The sequence below is a fragment of the Rhipicephalus microplus genome, chromosome 6 (genome assembly GCF_043290135.1).
Source record: "Rhipicephalus microplus isolate Deutch F79 chromosome 6, USDA_Rmic, whole genome shotgun sequence".
Taxonomy (NCBI): domain Eukaryota; kingdom Metazoa; phylum Arthropoda; class Arachnida; order Ixodida; family Ixodidae; genus Rhipicephalus; species Rhipicephalus microplus.
The window spans coordinates 158601913-158623034 of NC_134705.1; the positions used below are offsets into that span (position 1 = coordinate 158601913).

At 41.6% G+C, this 21122-nt stretch overlaps 1 protein-coding gene across 1 annotated transcript; it reads right to left on the bottom strand.

Annotated features, from left to right (window-relative positions):
* Positions 1 to 9805: 9805 nt before the first annotated feature.
* On the bottom strand, positions 9806 to 12877 carry LOC142765616 (uncharacterized). Its single transcript, XM_075866878.1, has 3 exons — positions 12780 to 12877; positions 12065 to 12109; positions 9806 to 11516 (listed from the first exon to the last, which is right to left on the bottom strand). The coding sequence occupies exons 1-3, from the start codon at positions 12874 to 12876 to the stop codon at positions 11350 to 11352; spliced, it is 309 nt and encodes a 102-aa protein (XP_075722993.1). The 5' UTR covers position 12877; the 3' UTR covers positions 9806 to 11349.
* Between the last annotated feature and the right edge of the window lie 8245 nt (positions 12878 to 21122).

Consider the following 21122-nt stretch of genomic DNA (forward strand, 5'->3'; position numbering starts at 1 on the left):
GCAGGACAAAGGCCTACCCATGTTCTATATGTCAACTAGCTCCTGTTCTTGCAACGCTGCTGGCGCTTGATAACCGCAAACTTTCTAATATCGTCTGGCCACCTAGTTTTCTGTCTCCCCCTCATCTCCCTCTGTTTTCTAAGAATGCAGTCAGTTACCCTTAATGACCAGCTGTTATCCTGCCTATGCACTACGCGCCCAGCCTATGTCCATTTCTCCTTTTCGATTTCAAATATAATGTTCTTAACTTGTGACCACCACCGGTAACGCACTCCCTCACCAGAAAAGGATTGGCCACCTTGGTGCAGTATCTGGTCACTATGTATACCTCGCACATAGATACGCCAATGAACTCTCTGAATTTTCCGTAATCACAAGAAGCGTTGTCAAGTGCTTATTTGGCCTGCAGGATAGACGCAAGTGTTCAGTATTCTAATACGATGCTTTTATAGATAAGTCTTTAGGCAGTGCTCCGTACAGGTTGGCCTCATTCATCACCTGGCTTGCCGCACCACGTGTCAACTGGTGACCGCGATCAACTGCACATACAAATAACAAAGAAAAACAGAAAGCAATGGCTTCTAATTTCAGCATTGTAAGATGATAATGCTATGCATCGCCAACAATACGTTGTGAGAAAGCATGAAAGCGAACGGGAGTGACCAAAACTATTCATTATATAGATTGGTTCGATGAAAGTCTTTTGAACTTTTTTGAATAGGCTGATTGATTAAAAAGTTTTGATTTCTTTAGGTATTACAGCGGCGGATTTCAGTGCAATGGGTTGTTTGTTTGCCACAGTCAGCATGAGGTATTAGAAAGATGAAACTGCGCTTTGTGTGCACCTTGTCAAGTTTATATTCTGTAGGCTTGATAGCAAGATTATGAAGAAAGGAAGACGATTTCTTATTTGGCTGAAAACCTGTACTCTTTTATTAATTTGTCATCCGTTAGGATGTTGTTTGGATGCAGCAGTGTTTAAGCATCACTTTATTAATGAGTGCCGGTAAGTATTTTATTGGAGTGATTTTGCACAATCGGAAGAGAAACGAGATAACTACAGTAGGTATTGCCCCAAGATGTGACACAGCAGTTATAATGAAAATGAACAAAACTTAGAACAATGATGGTAATGTTATTGAAACACCTATCACGTAAGCCATTCTTTTTCACAGGTATGCAACATGCGAATGAAATTTTAAGTGACGGTCCAGTTTGTTTCCCATGAAGGTCACCTCATTGTCTTCATCGATCATTTAGAAATCATCTAGAAGTATTGGCAGGATATAATTATGTTCGGCTTGTTCGGAGTAGAAAAGAAATAATTTTGATTTAGGCGAATTGATTTGTAATTTATATGGGTACAGAAAGCAGCCAAGCTTCATAGTTCATGATTTAGATTCTGTGTCAAGAAGTAAAGGAATTATTAGAACAAATAACTGTTGTGCCATCAGTATACAGTAAGGTTTCTGAACTGGTGAGACGAGGTGGTAGAACTTTTATATATTTATTTACAAACAGCAGGCCAAGAATAGCGCCTTGAGGTATCTTGATTTTGTTTTTTTATGTTTAGATTTATGAACAGAGAGGCAACTTGGCTTCTATTGAGTAGGTAGTTCTTTATTAATAACGGTGAAGAACAAGTTACGCAAGTTAGTCAGTGTCCAATATTATTCCGTGTTTCTACGGAGCACAGAACATGCTAACTTATAATAGAGCAACCACAAGTGAGCAAATAATTTCCCGTTTAATGGGATGAAGCAAAGTGGCATGTCCAATTTTTTTAGTCATCTAGGTATATATTAGGGCCGAAGCTCCTTAAAGCGGCACCCGTTCGTCCCTCGTAGTAGTGCGTAACATGTCTTACGCTTGGACCTGCAAGGTGGTATCGGTGTGGTGGACGAATGCTTCGCCGCATTCTCCATTATTCACCCCGTGGATATGCTGCCATTTTCTATAATGTTATTTTTGTGTATTTTGTGTGCGTCTATTGAGGGCTTTTTACGCAAAGAAATAAATTATGGCAAGTAAGATAAGTAAAATGAAAATGACATGCATAACGTCCTATTAAAACTTTCATTGTGCTAGCCTAAAAAAGATAGGGGTAATACTCAGTGCATGGGGAGTATTAAAAAGATTCACCTGCATGGTTCTATATAAACTTGCGTCAGACCTATACAACGTAATGCGGTGGTAGAAGTTCAACTAGTTTTTTTTTATTTTTTCGTTTGGGTAGTCTGACTTTTGTTTCAGATACAGAAACCTTGTATAGAAGGCTTTTCTTTCTGAAATGAAAGGTTAGAATATGTACATACATATTGCAAGAGGAGATCACAGAGGCTTTCCTGGGATTATAGAAGCTTCCGAGATATCCTTAAATCATGCAGTACCGACTCGAACTAAAGCCCCAACCTGAGACTGCCTTATTTCTTCGCAATGGCTGCAAACGTAAGAATGATTTCCTTGGAATGAGGTCATTGCAATTCGGGAGAAGTAGGTTCGGAATAAAAGCCTAGTATTACGGCGGCTTTTTGCTTCCGAAGTACCACTCTATTCGGTGATGAGAACGTGAAAAAAAGAAAGAAAACTCAGAGACCACAAAATATGAAGGCAGCTTTTTCATCGCATTCAGAGGATTGCGCGTCGCTGAGCTGCTTGAGCTATTAGAATTACCTGGAAAACGTAAAGAAATTTCGGTGTGAGTAACTTGAAGGTAGTGAAGGGGAGGCAGCGTAAGTTTATTTTTTGTTATGACGAAGTTTATTCTTTCTTTAGGGAAACTGATCGGCTGGGATTTATAAGATATCGGAGTCGGATAGTGCTGAATGGGAATGATGGGGTTTTAAGTTGAGCTGGCCTTACTGGTGATATAAAATATTCACTACTTTTTATGACATGTTCCGTGTACATTCCCAAGAGGTACACTCTCAACATCATATGAGTTCTTTTTTTATAAAACGTAACAATCAACCAGAGGTGTACGTTTTGTCGAGCGTGGCTGTGTTAATATTGAAACATCTTTTATTAAATTGTGTATTTCAGTTATTCTACCTCAGAGCCACGCTAGGCCTTAGTCGATCTTTAGAAAAAATGCGCTATGCGGGCGTAATTGTCAGCACAACGGCAATTGTGGCAGTAGTGGTGGAGATCTAATTTTATAACAAAGCAATCAACATTGCATTGTAGCTTACATCATGCTGGCGTCATGTTTAGTTGACTGTAATTTTTACTCCTACGTTGACAACGGTTTTATAGCAGTCTAATCAAAATCACTTTCGTATCCATATCGTTCAGTAAGCCATATGCATGCGGCGCACGGTCACAGAGTAACACGCTAACGGAAGTTGCACGTAATATTTACGTCCCGGCACCGTGAGTTGTACTTCGTTTCGATAATACTGACGAGTGTGCTGTAGCGTGTGTTGTGACGTTACGTCATACTACCGGCTGCCCTCTAAACATCAGTGCACTGAACATTCTAGTTAAGCCCACGAGGTTTACCCTGACAACAATGCGTTCACCCTCCAACCTATTAAATAGGCTTCAGGCATAATTCTTCACCGCCACTGCCATGGCGAAAAATTGCACAAAATTGCTGACAAATGTGTAGCGGGTGCCACGCTTCTCTGAACAGTGATGTAGTATAGTATAGTGAATGCCTCTCTATTACGAAAAAAGTTATGATCATCATCAGCGTGGTGGGTATCCAGCAAGTGTGTTCAAAGAAGTTACACAAAGATTGTTAAAAAAAAGCTCTGAAACGCCACTCTTCTAGCTTTTGCTGGAAGGCCTGGCAGTTTTTTTAATATCCGCCACACAAAAACTTATTCACCGTTATGCAGATCAAAATAAATAGTGTTCAAGTACATTTCGAAGCCAGAAATATCTGCTCCAATCTGAGAAACACACCATACCGAAAAGTTAAGAAAAGACTGATAGATATTTTTTTATTTCCCCGCCTGACCATTAGCATCGACTATACGTCTGATCTCTTGCTGACCCTTGATCAATACTGCGTATGCGATGTGACAAATTGGAAATCAGAGAGAAAAAAATTACAGCGGGAGTCTAGCTGGAAACTTGTGGGCCATTACACCGTTGCTTCGATGATGGTAGGCCACAGTGATGGAAACATTGATAGGCTATCACACACATTATACAAGAGGAAACCAAGGTATCAACTATATATATATATTTGTGTGTGTGTGTGTGTGTGTTTGTGTGTGTTTGCGTATATATGTGGTATATATGCAGGCAGCCTTCAACGGTAACAATAATTGAAGGCCTTCCTATCGAGAAGTGGATAATCTATTACCGAAACTACAGTTAGGCCATTACCCATCCCAATGCTTGAAAGGAGGCAAATGTAAAACTTACCTGAAGGCGATGGAAGTATATTAAGGCAAACGGTATGCCGATATCACAAACAAGCGAGAATATTTAGGCATACCTTGAGGCGTTCTCACTCCTATAAAGCAAGCAGTGGTGTATCATTGAAGGAGTGTTCCGAAAACCTTTCCTATTTAGGCATACCTTGTGGCGTTCTCACTCCTATAAAGCAAGCAGTGGTGTATCATTGAAGGAGTGTTCCGAAAACCTTTCCTATCCGCGATTCTTTATACGTTGTTGTCGCTTAGGGTGAAGATATCACTCGGAGAGCAGCGGGAAAGCAACTCGGGTAGCTTAGCTGCTTTTTACTTTGTTAGAAACAGGTTAAAGCTGAGATAGTTGATATTGATCCAATTCGCAACAACAACAACAACAAGTTGACGACGAAGACGATTAAGAATAAGAACAAGAAGAAGAAGACAAAGTAGAAGAAGTGGAGGACGAGGAGAAAGATGAGGAAGAAGAGGAAGAAGAGGGGGAGGAGGAATAAGAAGACGAGGAAGAAGAGGAAGAAGAAGAGGTAGAAGAAGAACAACATGTGTGGGATTTGAAGTTCCGAAATCCCTGATATAACCACGAGTAGAGGGCTCAGGCAATTTCGATCATCTTATTTATTTATTTATTTATTAGAATACCCTCAGGGCCCGTAGGGCATTAGAGAGGGGGTGGGTACAACATATATAACACACAAGAAAAAAAGACAAAATAAAGAAACTGTTTTTTTACGTGCACTGACATCGCACAGTACACGGGCCTCTACCACTTCGCCTCGGTCGAAATGCGACAACCGGAGCCGGGATCGAACTCGTGGCCTTCGGATGAGCAACCGACCACCCTAGGCACTGTTCCACCGAGACGGACAGAACTGAGAAAGAGTTCAAGGAAGCCTCAGAGGCACCGCAAACTTTCGAGGCCAGCTCCTGTGAGTTTCTTGCTCGGCTTTCTTTTGGTATCAAAAAGGAGGCGTAAGACAAATAAGGCAGCACGTACAAACAAATATTAACTGCTCTTACATTGAACAAGCATCAAAGTCGAATCACAAAAGTAAGGTCGTTTCGGCCATGAATGCTTCTGACTTCTGTGCCACTTTGCTTTCAAGACCAGTCGTACTTGCTCGAATCCGTATGCAGTCTTTGGTGAAGGCACACATTGACAAATGTGGCCCTGAAAAAGTTGTCACGAAATCGTTATTGTTGTTTGTTATTTCCACGCATAAAGCTCTTCAGCAAAGCTTAAAAATGGACTAGTCGGCATGGCATTGTACTGTGGTTGAGCCGAGTGAAGTTCATGAACTATACTGATGAAAAACAGCGCATTTGTGCACCTCTTGGCCTGACCTACTTTCCGTCAGTCGTTCGTATATTTCTCTAGGTGCAACCACATTGCAATAGTTAAAAATCGCCAACTATTATGCGTGGTAATGGGGCGATCAAAAATAGTTTTCAAACCACATTTTTTTTATTATTTATAGGGGAACACCAGGGGCCGAATTCACAAAGCTTTCTCTTTGGCTACGCATTTTCTTAGCCAAAAGTTCTCTTATCTGGAGGGATTACTATAGCGCGGGTATGAATTTAACTTATTCGGCACTTAAGAGGGCAAGGAGGACACACCATAGCCGATGAAACGACAAGGAAAGAAAACAGTGTGTGCCGATAATATCAAGGTAGCACGCAAAGCGTCTAGCATCGAGAGTATACGATGATAGCCAATGATTTGCTGCATCTAAGTTTCAGTTCCGCGAGCGTCTGCTACAGCGCTTACGGGATGCCGCGTACGTTGTAGTAGGCGTTTTGGTGGGCTGTGCAAAGCCAAGCACTCGCCTTTAATTAACGACTGCAGCTAAAAAAATAATTGCTCGATGGCTTTAAGCCACCGAGCAATCCATGCACTATCTCGCCAAGTACAAGTAAACAACAGTCCAGGTGTACCACATAAATGAAACCACACATAAATCGATGCATGCAATGTTTGAAAATGTGCCTCCAATGTTTTCCCCTATTTAACGCGACCAGTTACCTTACATTTCATGGAAGCTGCGCTGCTACTTAACTAATTCGGTGCAATCTAGCACGGTATAGTGGTGAACGTAAGGGTGTTTTGTACCTATAGCCAAAGGTAGCCTTTGTTACAATATTCTTATTACAAGACACAAGAGCGACTTTGGTGCCTGCAGACGAATTGTGCGGAAATAGATAACAGCAGTAATCAAATGAAATTGTGAGCGCAATTTCGCTGGTTCCATGCACCGCAGCATTTTTATAAAGCCGGAATGCGAGAACGTGCATACGCTTACGCTTAGGTATATGTCTACGTAAAATGAGAGAGACTCGTCGGGAGGTGTCTCAGTGCTAATGCTTTTCACAAAACATGGTGCAAATATTTCGCCCAGCGTTGTTTGAGTGCGCAAACGAAGCAAGGAACGTGTATACGAGTCTTGAGGTGGAGAGACGTTATCACACGTGCGAAAAGGATCCTTGCTTCGACACATTTTTCACAGAATTGTCGGCGCTAACTCGCGCTGAACATGTGCGAATTTTGAGGACTCGTGAAGTCTGGAGATTACCAAGACCACGAACCAATTACGCAACACAGATGTTGAAATATCAGCTACCGCTACTACTTAACATATCCGAAAAACATAAGTAACACTTCCGCGTACTCAATCCGCATGTGTATGATGATAAAATGTACCTGTGAATCTCTCTCTCCCCCTTCATTTTGAACGAGTGCATCTCTGTATACTGTACCAGTGCCTTTTCTCGTATACCAGTGCCTTTTCTCTGTATACTGTACCAGTGCCTTTTCTCTTTATTGTGTACATTTTTCAGTTCCACTAGCTCGCTTATGTTGTTGCAATGAAGATAACTGTTATGTGCCCGTTTTTGCCTTTGTACGTCACGATTGTACGCCACTCTGTACGCCACGTTTGCCAAGCCCGGGGGTACGGACCCTGTCAAGCCTCATCTATGGCTTTTTGTCCGTACCCACCAAGCTCCACTGAATGTCTTTGAAGCTGAAATAAATCATGATTGATTGATTGATTGATTGAAAAAGGATAAAAAGAGAGAGAGAGAGAGACTCTCGTTTCGGCTTCGCGAAAGCTTGAAATTGATAGATAATAAAGACAATTTTCTGGCCCAGCAGACGTCAGGGAAAGTCTCCACAAAGCAGGGTCAGATGCTCGGAGAGCATAAAAAGGTGGAGTACGCGTTATATGGGAGTGACAGCCACTCAGAAATCGAGATGAAGTGTGACTGTCCTTAGGTGTGAGAATCAATGCTAATTAAGAGAGTTGAGTTAATGAGCCAAAACTTTCCTAAATAACGATAATGGAAGCAAACTGAGCATTCATTTAGTGAAAGTGACACTAGTGACAGTGAACTCATAATAGTTGATTAGCGTTGTCACAGGCCGATATATATTTTTATTTTCTTATCTATATTTGGCAAACTATGAGAAGGTAGCGTACGTTAGAGCCGGCTATCCCAAAGTCATGACAGTAATATACAAGAGTAAATAGCGCACGGTTATACAGTCACACGTGGCGGTTTCTATCTTCTAGTAACCTTGGGAAAACGCATTCTAACTATTTTTTCTATTTGTGACAAAGTTTCACGGGACGTTTTTGCATTTGGCTTCATTCGAAGGAATGACAATATATCAGCAATAGGGCGAACACAAGCCCTGCTGCAGTGGACGAGCGGTTACAGCGCTCAACTACAATCTAGGAGGTACTTGGTTCGATTCGCAGAATCACTGAGCACTTTTTTTTTTTTCAAGAGGTTGCCCGGCCTGACGTTATGCGTTGTGGCGGGTACTAAGCTTTTGAGAAGTAGGCTTTCACACTTGCTTCTTTCACTCCCCTTGTGACCCAAAAGCGCTGTACTGTGCTCCTTCAAAAATTAAACAATTCAGGGTTCATAATTTTCTCCTCCATCCTCTTTTATCGCAAATGTGTCCAGTGCTGAAATACCAATATCATACCTGGTATATTACTTTTCACGTCTTTGGATATTCGACCAGCAATCAGTCTTCACGGTGTTTTGAAGAAAATCTACACATGCAGTGAGCTAACTGCTTGCAGCCAAGTTGACTGCCTTTGTAGGGACACGCTTTCGTGCTAATTTGGTGGGCATCATCACATGCAGCAAGACCAAAGAGCACGGACAGTTAGAGCTGACGCAAACAGAGTGATTAGTTTGTGTCTTCTCTCCCGCTATTTGTCATGCTGCACGCTTCAGTGTAATGTCGCCGTCAATGGTTAAAATGAACTATAGCAGTTAATCGAGTTCTGCTGAGAGGGTCCCCTATTGTCCAGAATGGAACAGAACAATGGCAATTTGATTTGTGTGATAAAGAGATACCCTGCTTTTGGTTACTAGAATAAATTTCTGAACTGAAGTTTATTTTTTATTAACAACAGTTCCAGTGCAGATGAAAGGTGCATGAACAGAATTCGTGTATTCAGCTTGACTAGGTTTGTGACCTTAATTGTAATTGCGAACCGGTATCACAGTATGCATAAATATCACACACATATACAACCACGGGTGATAGCTTGCTTATTCTGATTAAAATTGAAAGGTTGAAATCTACATATTCAACCAACGCAATGTGTACGAGATATGCCATGTAGAGTAGCTATGCTCGAAACTAATCTTCGCAGGTTCGTTTCATTTTACCCAATTTCTTGCCCATGACTGTAGGTTGGTCAATGAAACTTCTTCGAACACACATGTTCTGTGTAAGGTTACATTTATTTTTATGCAGTACAAAACAAATTGAAATGTATAATGGCTCAAAGGAGAAATAACTAGAAACAAATTCAGCCAAATCATTACCAAACTTACTCACCAATGATAAACGGATTCTCATTTATTTGATATGTGGGGTTTAACGTCTCAAAACCACCATATGATTATGAGAGACGCCGGATTCTCATTTAAAAGATACATACATACATACATACATACATACATACATACATACATACATACATACATACATACATACATACATACATACATACATACATACATACATACATACATACATACATACATACATACATACATACATACATACATATACGCACACACACATATACATATGTACACCCATACATACATACATACATACACACACTCAGGTGTAAATATTAAAATGAATGGCTATAAAACAACGATTCTAATACACTCATTTTGAATATACTACCGAAAGTAACTTACGAGAGAAATTCACCGGCACTGTTATGTCTGAACACGGTGTTTCTCGAACCATCTCGCAAAAGCTTGATGCATAGTTTTCCGCTGCTGCCCAGTGACAAGCAGTTTTTTTTAAAAAACAGCGGAATAAGGCCCTTGACAATATCTTGCTAAAGAAAAGGGCTGTGCATCAATATTTTGTACATGTCTGCAATATCACTCTGTTTATTTACATAGCTTGGCTCATTCACAACCCACTAACAAAGCATGTTAGGACACTTGGGCTGAAAGTTGGCACAGCGTGAGTAAATTCTAGACAATACATGAATAATACAATTATAAGCTACTAAGCTCCTTGGTGCAAACAGTGTTTATATTGACAGCTACAAGTGCCATTTCGTTTCCCCAAAACACTTCTCAAAAGTAGAATCAACTTTATTTAGCTAAAAGTTTCTATTCTGGCGCGTCGTGGTGGCTCAACGGTGGAAGTGACTCTTTCGGCCAAGAAAACAAAGACCAATTATTTTTCCAGTTGGTGAATTCACCCCATAATAACATTGAGGCAGCTGGCAGGAGTGCTTTTGGAGAGAGGAAACCACCACATTCCCACCAGTTGTGGCCTTGGGTAGCTACTTCACTTGGACAAAAATGATGAAAAACACTCCTCAAGAAGATTTCAAAGTTTGGGCATCAACACAGTTTCCATACAGCTGTCCATTAGTCTGCTTAAAAAATATTGAGTTTACTGGTGGGCAAAGACTGTACACTATGTGAGGTGGTGCTCCAGTGCACTGCTTGTATGTCTTGCTACTGGCCTCAACTGCGATGTTGCTCAGCACATAAGTGTAAAATAACAACTAATACTATGCCACTGCAAAGTAATTATGTGTCATTTGCATGAAACAGGGACCACAATAAAAGAACATAACAACAATTGCCTTCACAAAGTTCAATAAATGTAAATAAATTTCCACAGAGTTTTCACAGTTCATCTGTGGATAGTAATATTGGTTGTAAACACAATCTTACTTCCACTAACAAACCATTTTAAGATGCCAGATTCAATATTAGAGTATACCAGCACTTTTGTAGGGCTAAATAATTGTACAGGCACCTAGAAAAACACAAGTGAATGCATGCTATAGCTACATATAAAAATAAATACTTTTGTTTCTAGTCTGAGTAGAGCTGCATAGATCATAAGTCACTTGCATTACATTATGAACAAACCTATCCGAGCAAAGTATACAATTAAAAAGTTACATTTACACAGTAGATAAGTAGACTGTTGAAAGACGGACAAGCAGTGGGCTAATACCCAAGCACTAAAATCTACTGTTAAGATATACTAGGAGTAGTGATGATCCTCTTCCTTCCAAATAAAATAATCTACATGGATTCACTTCCCAGAGCTTATACACTCATGGCATCATTGGTGCTATACAAATGAGTGTACACTGAAGGATTTTATCGACTAAGTAGAAGATTACTGCATCCATGGCTTTACTTCTTGTACTACAAAGAATGCAAACAGAGTTACCATTGGCGACCATGGATGCTGTGATTTCTGGCATGTAAATGTGGAGGCACGAAGGCACTTAACACGCATGTTAAAAACTTCAGCTCAAAAATATTTGCCCACTAACACTACAGCAGCCTTTAAATTAGTGTCATAGTTTGGTATCTTCCATGTAAAATTTAAGTAATTTTGAATGCAAGCAAAGGAACTGCTGAATAATGCACTGCTAAGAAGTTAAGCAGCAGCTGCTCCTGACATCACAATGTGCTCTTTCTGCTGTTGTAAACTTTGAGCAGGAGAACAGTCACTGGCAGTCCCTTTATACTTGTTGGTCTTCTGTGCTCTGTTCTTGATACACTGTACATGACCGTGGAGCACCGAACTCCTTGTTACTGCGGGAACTTAGAAAAATACAGATCATTGTTACAACCATGCTACATGCAAGAGTGTATAGTTGTCAATTATGTGCTCATATTTACAGATATTGTATTTCCAGAAGCCAATGACAAGCCTCAACACACACACACAAACAGTGAAGACTGAAAATATATTTAGTATGATACAAGAGCAAAACTACAATGTTATATATGAAGGCATGAAACTTCTGACAGGCATAAAAAGCCAATAGAGTTTCTTCTATTTCGACTTTACAATAGGTGCGAGAAGTAGACCACAAATAAGTTCACTAAAAAACACAAGTTAGACTGCATTATAACACAACAGCCAATGTTCATAACTTTAAGGCAGTCTAACGTAGCCAGCTCACCATACCGCATATAATAGCAAATGGGCACTCTAGAAGACACAAAGAACTTGTGGATTATGAGTGTGCTTGTTGCTGACATCTGTTATTCAAACTGAAGAAAACCTTTCAAAAATTCACTTCATCAGGGGAAATAATCATACGCAACAAACACAACGGGCTCCTACAGGTGCCACCAATACTCACCATCATTGTTGATACCAGTGTCTTGCCGGATGGATATGCTGCGTCCTGCACAGAACACCAAAGGAGCGCTCCATGACTGGATTGCATGTATGCTAGCTGCATCGCTCTGCTGCTGAAATAGGCTAGCCACAGACAGAGAAATGAGAAGCCATGGCTTTGAAACACACTGAACGTCACCTTTAGAGATCAACAATGCATACTTAGGTCAGGTACAATTTGTAGAAAAATATATATCACTATGCAATCGTGGTGAACGTGTTCGGCTGAAACACAAGCAACATCACTTAGAGAGAAAAAGCTACATTAGGTAAAAGATGCAGTTACTGGCCCTATGTCATCTGAGGCTTCTTCAATAGGTCTTTCTCCTTGCAAGTTATGAACAGCCAGGCAATTTTCACCCACTTGCTATTTCCTTCCAGAGCACTTGATCCACAGAGGGAGTCACAAGCTCGAGAGCTCAATAAGGAATCAAAGTATTTGTGCTCGTTTCAAAGCACAAGCTTTTGAGTCTCAGATTATTGGAGTTTCATTCATAAGCTGCAGGCTTTCAGCTTTCAACATTCTCAATTATCTTGCAATTTAGTTCTATAAATGTTGAATAAGAATTATGTGTAAGAATATTACAGGTATCCACTGAAAGCAACCATGCTTGGGTTTTCAATTTGTGCACAGTAAGTGGTGTTCACGTAATCGTATGTATTAAAGAAAAACTAACCTTGTAGCCAGCCGTTAGGCAGTTTTGTGCCCTCGAAGCTCCCAAGCAGATTGCAGTCCTTCCAGATGAGGCTGCCATGCATGCTTCCACGCCACATCCGCTGAATTATAACAGTCCCAGCAGTGACAGGCTTGCACAGTAAGGGAGAACGTGTCCTTCCTATTTTTGTACAGGTGCTCCAAGTAATGATGAGGATTTATGTGCCAGAATGTGCAACCGATGCATCACAGGACCTTAACAAACCAATCTCTGCGATCTGTGAAGAGCCAAAAACGAGATATTTAATTAAAAACAAACATTAAAAGCCCTCACTTCTAATACTTATTTGAGGAAGCTATCACTTCGTTAAAGTGACCAAAATCACCTATATTCACTTTGAAATAAACTGAAGCCTCATGTAAAATTTACGTACCGCAATATATATGTCCTACTGAAGTATAGTACTACCACAGTGGTAATCGTTTATAGAACTAATTTTCCAAAATAACATAAATTTTTAAAGTGCAACCTGGCTCCTGAAAAATAAATTCACATTAACTTTCCAACTATCAAACGTGGTCAATCGACAGGCCCAACCTCATAATCAAACAAGAGCTCACTTGTATCAAATCACAAAAAACTTTTTATGTATTTGCTCCATAATATATGTATGTATATAACAGTAGTAGTAAATTTTTCATGCTTCAACTTACCATAGAGAAACATTACATCTGATGGGCTTAAAAACTTGCACACGTTATAGAACTGCGTGAATTATAGTACCGGTGAAATTTAGTTCTGCAAGGTGAACTCACCGATGGCAGCATTTAGTAGCCGTCGGTGTCATAAGGAACCAAGTACGGCCAACATGCAAAGGACATCTGCAGACTGGAAGCTGCCGGTGACAGCAATGAAGGGCTGGCCAGGCGTGCACGTCCATTGATAAAGTGTAAGAACTGGCCATGACCGGCTGTTGTGAAGGCTGTAGTGCCGTGCAAAACGATGGCCAGACGAACTCGGAAACCTGTAGTTAGGCGATATTGGCCTACAACTTCATCCAAAGCAAGGCACCGGTGAAATCTTTGCTTTTTTGGGGGGGATGGAGGGAATCTTGACGTTCACGGGCTCTCGCTGCCACATAGAACTCTCAATTTGTTACCGAAGAACAGTCTAAGCGCGCTTCCAAAGGTTGATCACATCACAGCGCTAGGACTATGGTTATCACAAAAAGGAGAAGTGACGACTTAACAAACAAAAGCGCCAAGCTGCCCCACCACGACTTCGCAGGGCAAAACAGTTATCAACGCTGTCTTTCAATTTTCGGTCACACGAGCACAGCTTGTTCACAAGTCTTGGAACGTCAACACAGCACCACTGTTCACAACGAACATCGTTTCAATCCCGAACAGTACATTGCTCTCAAGTAAATAGAAGCGTACGGGCTAACTAGTGGCGAAGCAAGAACCGAGCGCGTAGTTCATACGTTTCCGTACGTACTTGGGATCACTCAAGTAACGTGTCAAAACGCTGTCAATCCGAAATGTCGCACAGCTACCAACTGAGAGACTGGAAAGTCAAGCGAACGAACTGTTACCGGCACACAAACACACATTGCAGGCTTCTCGAGTGCTAGTTGCCGTCGATACATCGACGCCGATCGCCGCTTGATAACCACACCGACGCACAGGCTTCGCTGCGCTTGACCGTACACCATTGCACTGCCACAGCTTTCCGCACTGCTTACACGCACCAAAAGAGCTGCTGTAATCACAACACATCCGGTCAAACGCTGAAGTAACTCGTGCGAGAAGCGTTTGCTGAAAGTCGCACCGACCGATATGCTGTTAACGACGCCATGTTGTTTTCGACAACTGCGCAGCACATAAGATGATAAGAGAGCTCTCAGAAAGTACTTGCACTATTTTCACGGCGTGAAAAAATTTTCTCCTATGTGCGAGGGGGGTGATATGACGAACAGGACAGGCGTGCCAGATGAAAGAAGTGTTTTGGCAACGTCACGGAGTGAGCTGATGTAGAGGGTATTGCTTCACAACCAATCACAAGCTGTGCCTGTCGGCCAAGCCGTCGTCTGCTCGCGTTTGTCGTCTGCTTCGATCAGAGCATGCGACAGGGGATTCGCCTTCGCAACGCTATTATTCTCAGGTCAAGTGGTCGCTACGTCGCACAAAATACATGTCAGTGGCTCGCTCTACCTTTGAATGATGTTCGTGCACCAAGTTAAATGGCTGGTAATTGACGCAGGGTTTCAGTGAAGGTTTGCTCCAGAATCGTGAGGGTTTGCATATTTTCTGTGTCATACAAAGTTACTAGGGTCGTTTCATTCCGATTGGTTGCCATAATATCACGGTCCATTTCGGTGTCTGAACAGTGAAGGTGAAGATGCATGATTTGTTTGTAGTTCCATGCGTAATCACGCGCACCCATAATACGCTTTGGTTTACAAAGTACGCTTTGTTCCAGATCGTCCCAAAGTGTATCGACAGTTGTAATTCAGAGATCACAACCATTGGACAGTTAGAGCCAATGAAAGTACACAAGAGCACAAGCTTTAGGAACCACTCACTGAAAACTTCCTCTCATTTTTATTTCCAATAGCGTGCAAAGGATGTGCTGCCATTAACCTCTTTGGTGGTAATTTCCACCAATGAGGCAAGGATCTCGAGTCGCACTTTTAATTGGATGAGATGGGGCGCAACACAACAACATAACAAATAAGGTTGATCCTATGTCATGTCGCGTTCGAATGCACCGACCATTCACGTATCACATTGGTTTTCATCCAACCACAAATCTTTACATGCGTAGTTTTATGCCATTGACGCCCAATAGAATTCTTCAATTACTGCGACTTCGAACTTATTGGACGGTGGTGGCTGTCAACACCATCCACTGCGTACAAGGGAAACAACACGCGAAGCTCAAAGCGCCGAAAGAAATAAAAACGCACCTGCAGTCATCAGGCAGCCCTCAATGGGCGTGAATTAACTCAAAACCAGCCAGGGCACCAAAGTATACCGCTGCGGCAGCCGGTTCGAAGTAGCCACATTGTTCCTAAGAGTGGTCTGGACCACTCTTGGGATTTTTTCTCAGCCATGCTGTTTTTACGCACAATTTTGCTTCGTGAATCCACTTACGAGCACTTTTCGGTGACGTAAGCAAACATAGCAACTGCATCACCATCGCTGACATGTTCCCGGGCAGCCACAGCGCGCTTTATTTGCAGCGGCCGATGTGACAACTATGGCCTCTTACGACGTTTTTTCTTTTCGTGAATCGACTTACGCAACAAAATTTTTCTTGCGCAAAAATGTTTTCGTAAGTGAGTTTTGTGAATCCGGGCCCAGGTGCACAGTGACATATTGTGCCACGTTACTTCTACGTTTTTGCGATAAGGTCCGTAAGAAGAAATTGCAATTATATTTTGCTATGTTGCATGTGGCATCCACAGTTTGTGACTTGCACATCAAACATGTCACCTAGTACAATATCAAGCACAAAGGAGTCAATGAACGGTAGCATTGCCATAAACATTTGTCTCTTAGAGATTGATGTGCTGCGATTTTTTAAGGTAAAGGTTAACCTTGTGGCAAGTGCCAGACTGGAAGTATGGTGCTTTTCGCTAAATACAGTCGTCGCATACTAAGGCCTCTGTAACAATTATCAAGGGGGAACAACCTAACCATCACCTAGCTAAAGTGCATCAATCACCTATGAGCGATTCAGAAGCAACTTGTTTTGCCTGGCAAAAGCCTAGAGACAACCTTGAAGCAACCAGATAAGTCTTCAGAATTCATCTAATTTTGATGTCTGAAGCATTTCTTCACTTATCGCAAGCTTGGCTAATGTTTTTTTTTTTTTAGCAAAGATCGATGTGCATCAAGTCGAGACGTTATTTTGGCTAAGTTAACAGAAATTGTGATATTTTGGGCGTGTATTTTCGAATTAAGCTATGCATAGCAGCGTATTATATACACGGATAGGTGACATGGTACCATTTTGATTAAGAAAAAAAAATAACCCATATCTCCAAGCGTCGTTAATGATCCTTAGGAAAACACCACGCACTCTGAGGGTGTGCGCAAACAAGAGCACGGAAGTAGGTCGCGCCCGTGGAAGGGACCTTTCCTAGGTCTCTCTTGTCGCTGAAGACAAAGGAGATCTCGTTTCTTGTAGGCGATCGTTCGCACTTTTCTTCTCCACCAAACAAGTCGTTCTACGTGTTGTACAAAAAAACAATAATGACATTGTAAGCAATAACAATGCAGTGATTTGGTTCTACGTGACATGTCGGTAAGCTTTCCGACACTGATAGCAGACCTGCCCTAAGAACTTTGCTGTGGCCTCTGGAAGAAAAATGAAGTCACAGTCAGAAAGAAAGGCTTCCGTGATACCATTGGAGCACGTGTCCCATACATTCTCATGTCGGCATTAGTGGCAATAGCTGTAGACTCAAGATCGACGTTTCCCGGGAACAACAAAAAAAACCTATTGTAGATGCAAGGGTATAAAACTGACGGTTCGAGCGAACATTTAGCCAGGAATTATGCACAGAAGTGTTCTACTTAATGACACAACATCATACATGCGATAGCTCTCACGACAGAATGGTTTACGATATGAACTTCGTCATATCTTCACGTTATTATAGACAAGCTTTCTTTCATTTGACTCAACTAGCAGTTCAGTGAAAGGTCGAAGCGCAGTACGTCATGTGCGTCCTTTTTATGGCTATTCCGCTCACTCTAATCATGTGAATTCTGAACAGGAAGATCAAGAGCATTGTCGCGTGAAATTCTGTAATTCAGTGTGGCCGATGTCATAACTCTATAAATGTTCTCAAAACATACGTGCTCGTTGAAGAAAGTACCTTGCATGTGAACCTTGAGTCACGAATGCGAAAAGCGGTGTTGCAATTGATTTATCATTCTATAAGAAAACTAGTAAAAAACTTTACAAAGATGACAAGAAAGAAAAGAAACAGCCTTTTGAAACGTCATCAGCTCCAAATGGTAAAGTACTGTGCATTAAGGTGAAGCTATAGCCGAAGGAACAGCGCTGTAACGATGCTTTTTCCATGACAGTTGTTTCAATGCCTGAAAGGGGTGAATTTGACTCCGTTACAATTTCCTGGCTTTTTCTTGTTGCTATCAGTGTTTTGCAACAGTTCAATCACTCCACAGAGCTAGGCTGGTGGTTCATTTTTTTTATTTTAGCCGAGTATAAACTTTGAGGAGATTAAGCGACTGGAAGATGCCTACAAAAATAGGAAGGAAAGACGAGCTATGGCTGCCCTGAAAATAAAACTTCGACACCTTGAGGAACAGACGCATGCTTGGTGCTTTACTGTCCAGGTTTAAATGAGGGTTTTTGGCTATCAACCAATACATCTTGTTTATTATTTTTAATATTACGCGATAGCATTAGAAGAGCCTATTTCTCGAGCGTCGGTGTCGGGTCGGCATCATTGGTTGTGAGAAAAAAATCATCTTGACCGCCGTCGAAAGCATCGATAAACGTGCGAATTTTTGACTTGAACTGAAAACTGAACCGAGGCCATCCGCGAGGCAAGCGGTTGTTCTACCACAGAGCCACGTCAGTGCTTGAAACTGCTTTGGAAAAGGGAAGCACTTAGCGTGTGTTTTGATATATGAATGGAGTCTTCTAAACGCACGTTATATTGCGAGAAAGAATTCTACAATCGCATCAGACGTTGAAAGAAGTGAATTGTGCCATGACCGGTGGCTTCAGGCTTCCCTTCCATGACAAAGTGTGCATCTTTGCAAGTTCTCGTGGCACCTTGCAAATCGGTATACCGGGTACTTCGCCCATTAGCGAAAGGAAGCATTGGGTTTACTGGGCATTAGGAGCTGTACACCCATTACACAATTTAATGATTTATGCATATGTGAGGTTTACAGTCCCAAAACCTCCATATGATTATGAGAGACACCGTAGTGGAGGGCTCCGAAAATTTCGACCACCTGGGGTTCTTTAACGTGCTCTCAAATCTGAGCACACGGGCCTACATCATTTTTGACTTCATCGAAAATGTAGCCGCCCCAGTCGATGTTCGATCCCGTGACCTGTGGGTCAGCAGCCGAATACCTTAGCCACTAGACCACCGCCGTGGTGTCAGACATTCTAGGAAAGGTTGAAGCGACCAGTGTTACGCGCACAAGCGTTCCCTTTCTTGCGGAATGGCTGAGGACAACGCACAAGGGGTGCGATTGCGCCATGGCGCTCTGCCTTTGAGGGTGACGCTCATGTATCCTCCAGTGTTTTTTCAAAATCAATGCATGCTGTGTTTTCCTTGAATTAGGGAAGCGAGAAGATATGATGAAGTCGACATCTGCCACAAAATAAATAATTTTGCTATACCTACTCTCGATGTTAGACACAATCTCAACAATACAAAACGAGTGTCGAGAATTAACAATACCGAAGCAAGGAACGATAGAAATTTGGAAAACGGTCATTTCTCTTTTTTTTAAGCCGGCCTATTGATTCCCGTGCAGAAACAATGATAGTATACTCTGCTCCTGCTCAGCGTGAGATGGCCAGGTAGTTCACTTCACGCCATATGTACGAAGATATCTGCAATATGCAAGCGTATGCTCATTCAAAAAGCTGTTTTCAGTTATGAAAAGTGCATGACTGACAAAAATAGAGACGGGACTAACGTTTATAGAGCTCAAACAACAATACTCAGAAAAATGTTGAATACAACGTTGGATTGGCTGGTCATACCGTGAAACGTAATTACGATTTTCTAAGGTCTGCTTTGAATGGGTCCTGTTCCTACGATGTCCTTGTCGTATTGTCGATTCATGACCCGGTTCTCAGGTAAGCTTGCGCCCAACAGAGAAGCAATCACAAAAAGAAAAAATTATTCTATTCTAACACTTTTTGTTGGAAAATATTTCTGCTTCAAAGTGAAGTCATTCAGAAGGTAAATCTTTAGGCATTCCAGTAGGCTTGAGAGTGTGAGAGTTGTTGATTCTAAAGATAAAAAGAGGTTTGCAGTTTTTTCTCTTTCGTTGATTTTTCTTGTGGCAGGATTTTGGTTATTATAAACAAAACAGGGCATTCGGGGGTACATATTGGCTTTGCAGTGTTCATGTTTAAATGAATGGGCATGCGCGCAAGAAAGAAGTCATAGCAAAGTAGGTAAGCTTACATTTTAAAATGTTGGTGAGCATCTGACAATAACAGCTACAATAATTTCTCATAGTTCTTTACAAATGCTACAAGGCTGCACAACAACGAGCTGCGGGTAAGAAGAAAGCTAAAAAAGCAAGGGCTGCCTTCCTTGATGGTAAACAGTCGTGATTATTTGCATGCGGCCTGGTCTCTTTTTCTCTTTCAAGTTCCACTTCAAGCTATTCAGGTACAACGCACAAACCCAAATATTTGCTCTCGTTAACCACACTATCTTTCTTTTCCTCCATAATTTCTCGTAAAGTTCGTCTATTCAAAGCTAACAATGGCACTTTTTCTTTTTTTAAACAAGTGAAATTTGTAGGCATCTCTTGGTCACAGAATTTTTCGAGGCTGAAGTATTTTTTTCTGTGAGTTCTAATAGAAGCGTTCGAAAAAGAGTTCAAGTTTATTTAACTTCCTATGCATTCCTGTCGTGAGCTTCGTAAAGAAAACAATAGCATGCGGTCTTTCTTTTTCTGGTCCTCTAGCGGAGCATTGTACTGTTTTCTTTCCAAGATAGCTTAGAAACTTGGTAATTGAAACAAAATCATCAGGGTTGGCTGCATTGGCATGATAAAGATTGTGTCTAAAGTCATTTTTGTTTAAGACTAAGTCATTCCTTTTACATTATTTTGCACTTTCTTGGGACTTATCATATAAAAACACGAGGCCCCGTTATCGAAGGGCCTTTTCTCAGCAAAGACGCTAAGTAATGCGACGAAACACAACACATTACCACCTGACTTCAAACCTGCGATGCGTGCGGCATCTTCGTTGTAGAGTCAGACGTGCGATTATCGATTTCTAGAATTGCTAAGGAGGCAGGCATGTCACCGCTAGCCCTGAAGCAGTCGACTTTGCGTCTTTTAGGCGAAACTTGCTTTGACCGACCGCAAGATTACACCGATGACTTCCCTGATTCTAACTCCTCTTGAGGAGCAGTGGTTGTTTCATCTGGTTCCGCATTGCTACCATACGGGTTCTCTCACATCACGGCATTGTCAGCAGTGGAAGTCACAGCGCTTCATTCTGCGGCTGAGTACATTTTTCAGCAGAAACCTAATCGATTAGCCACCTTTTGCGAGCCGAGGTCAGCCTTACAAACAATATGGTTTGCTTTATGCCACGTATTACACGAACAAG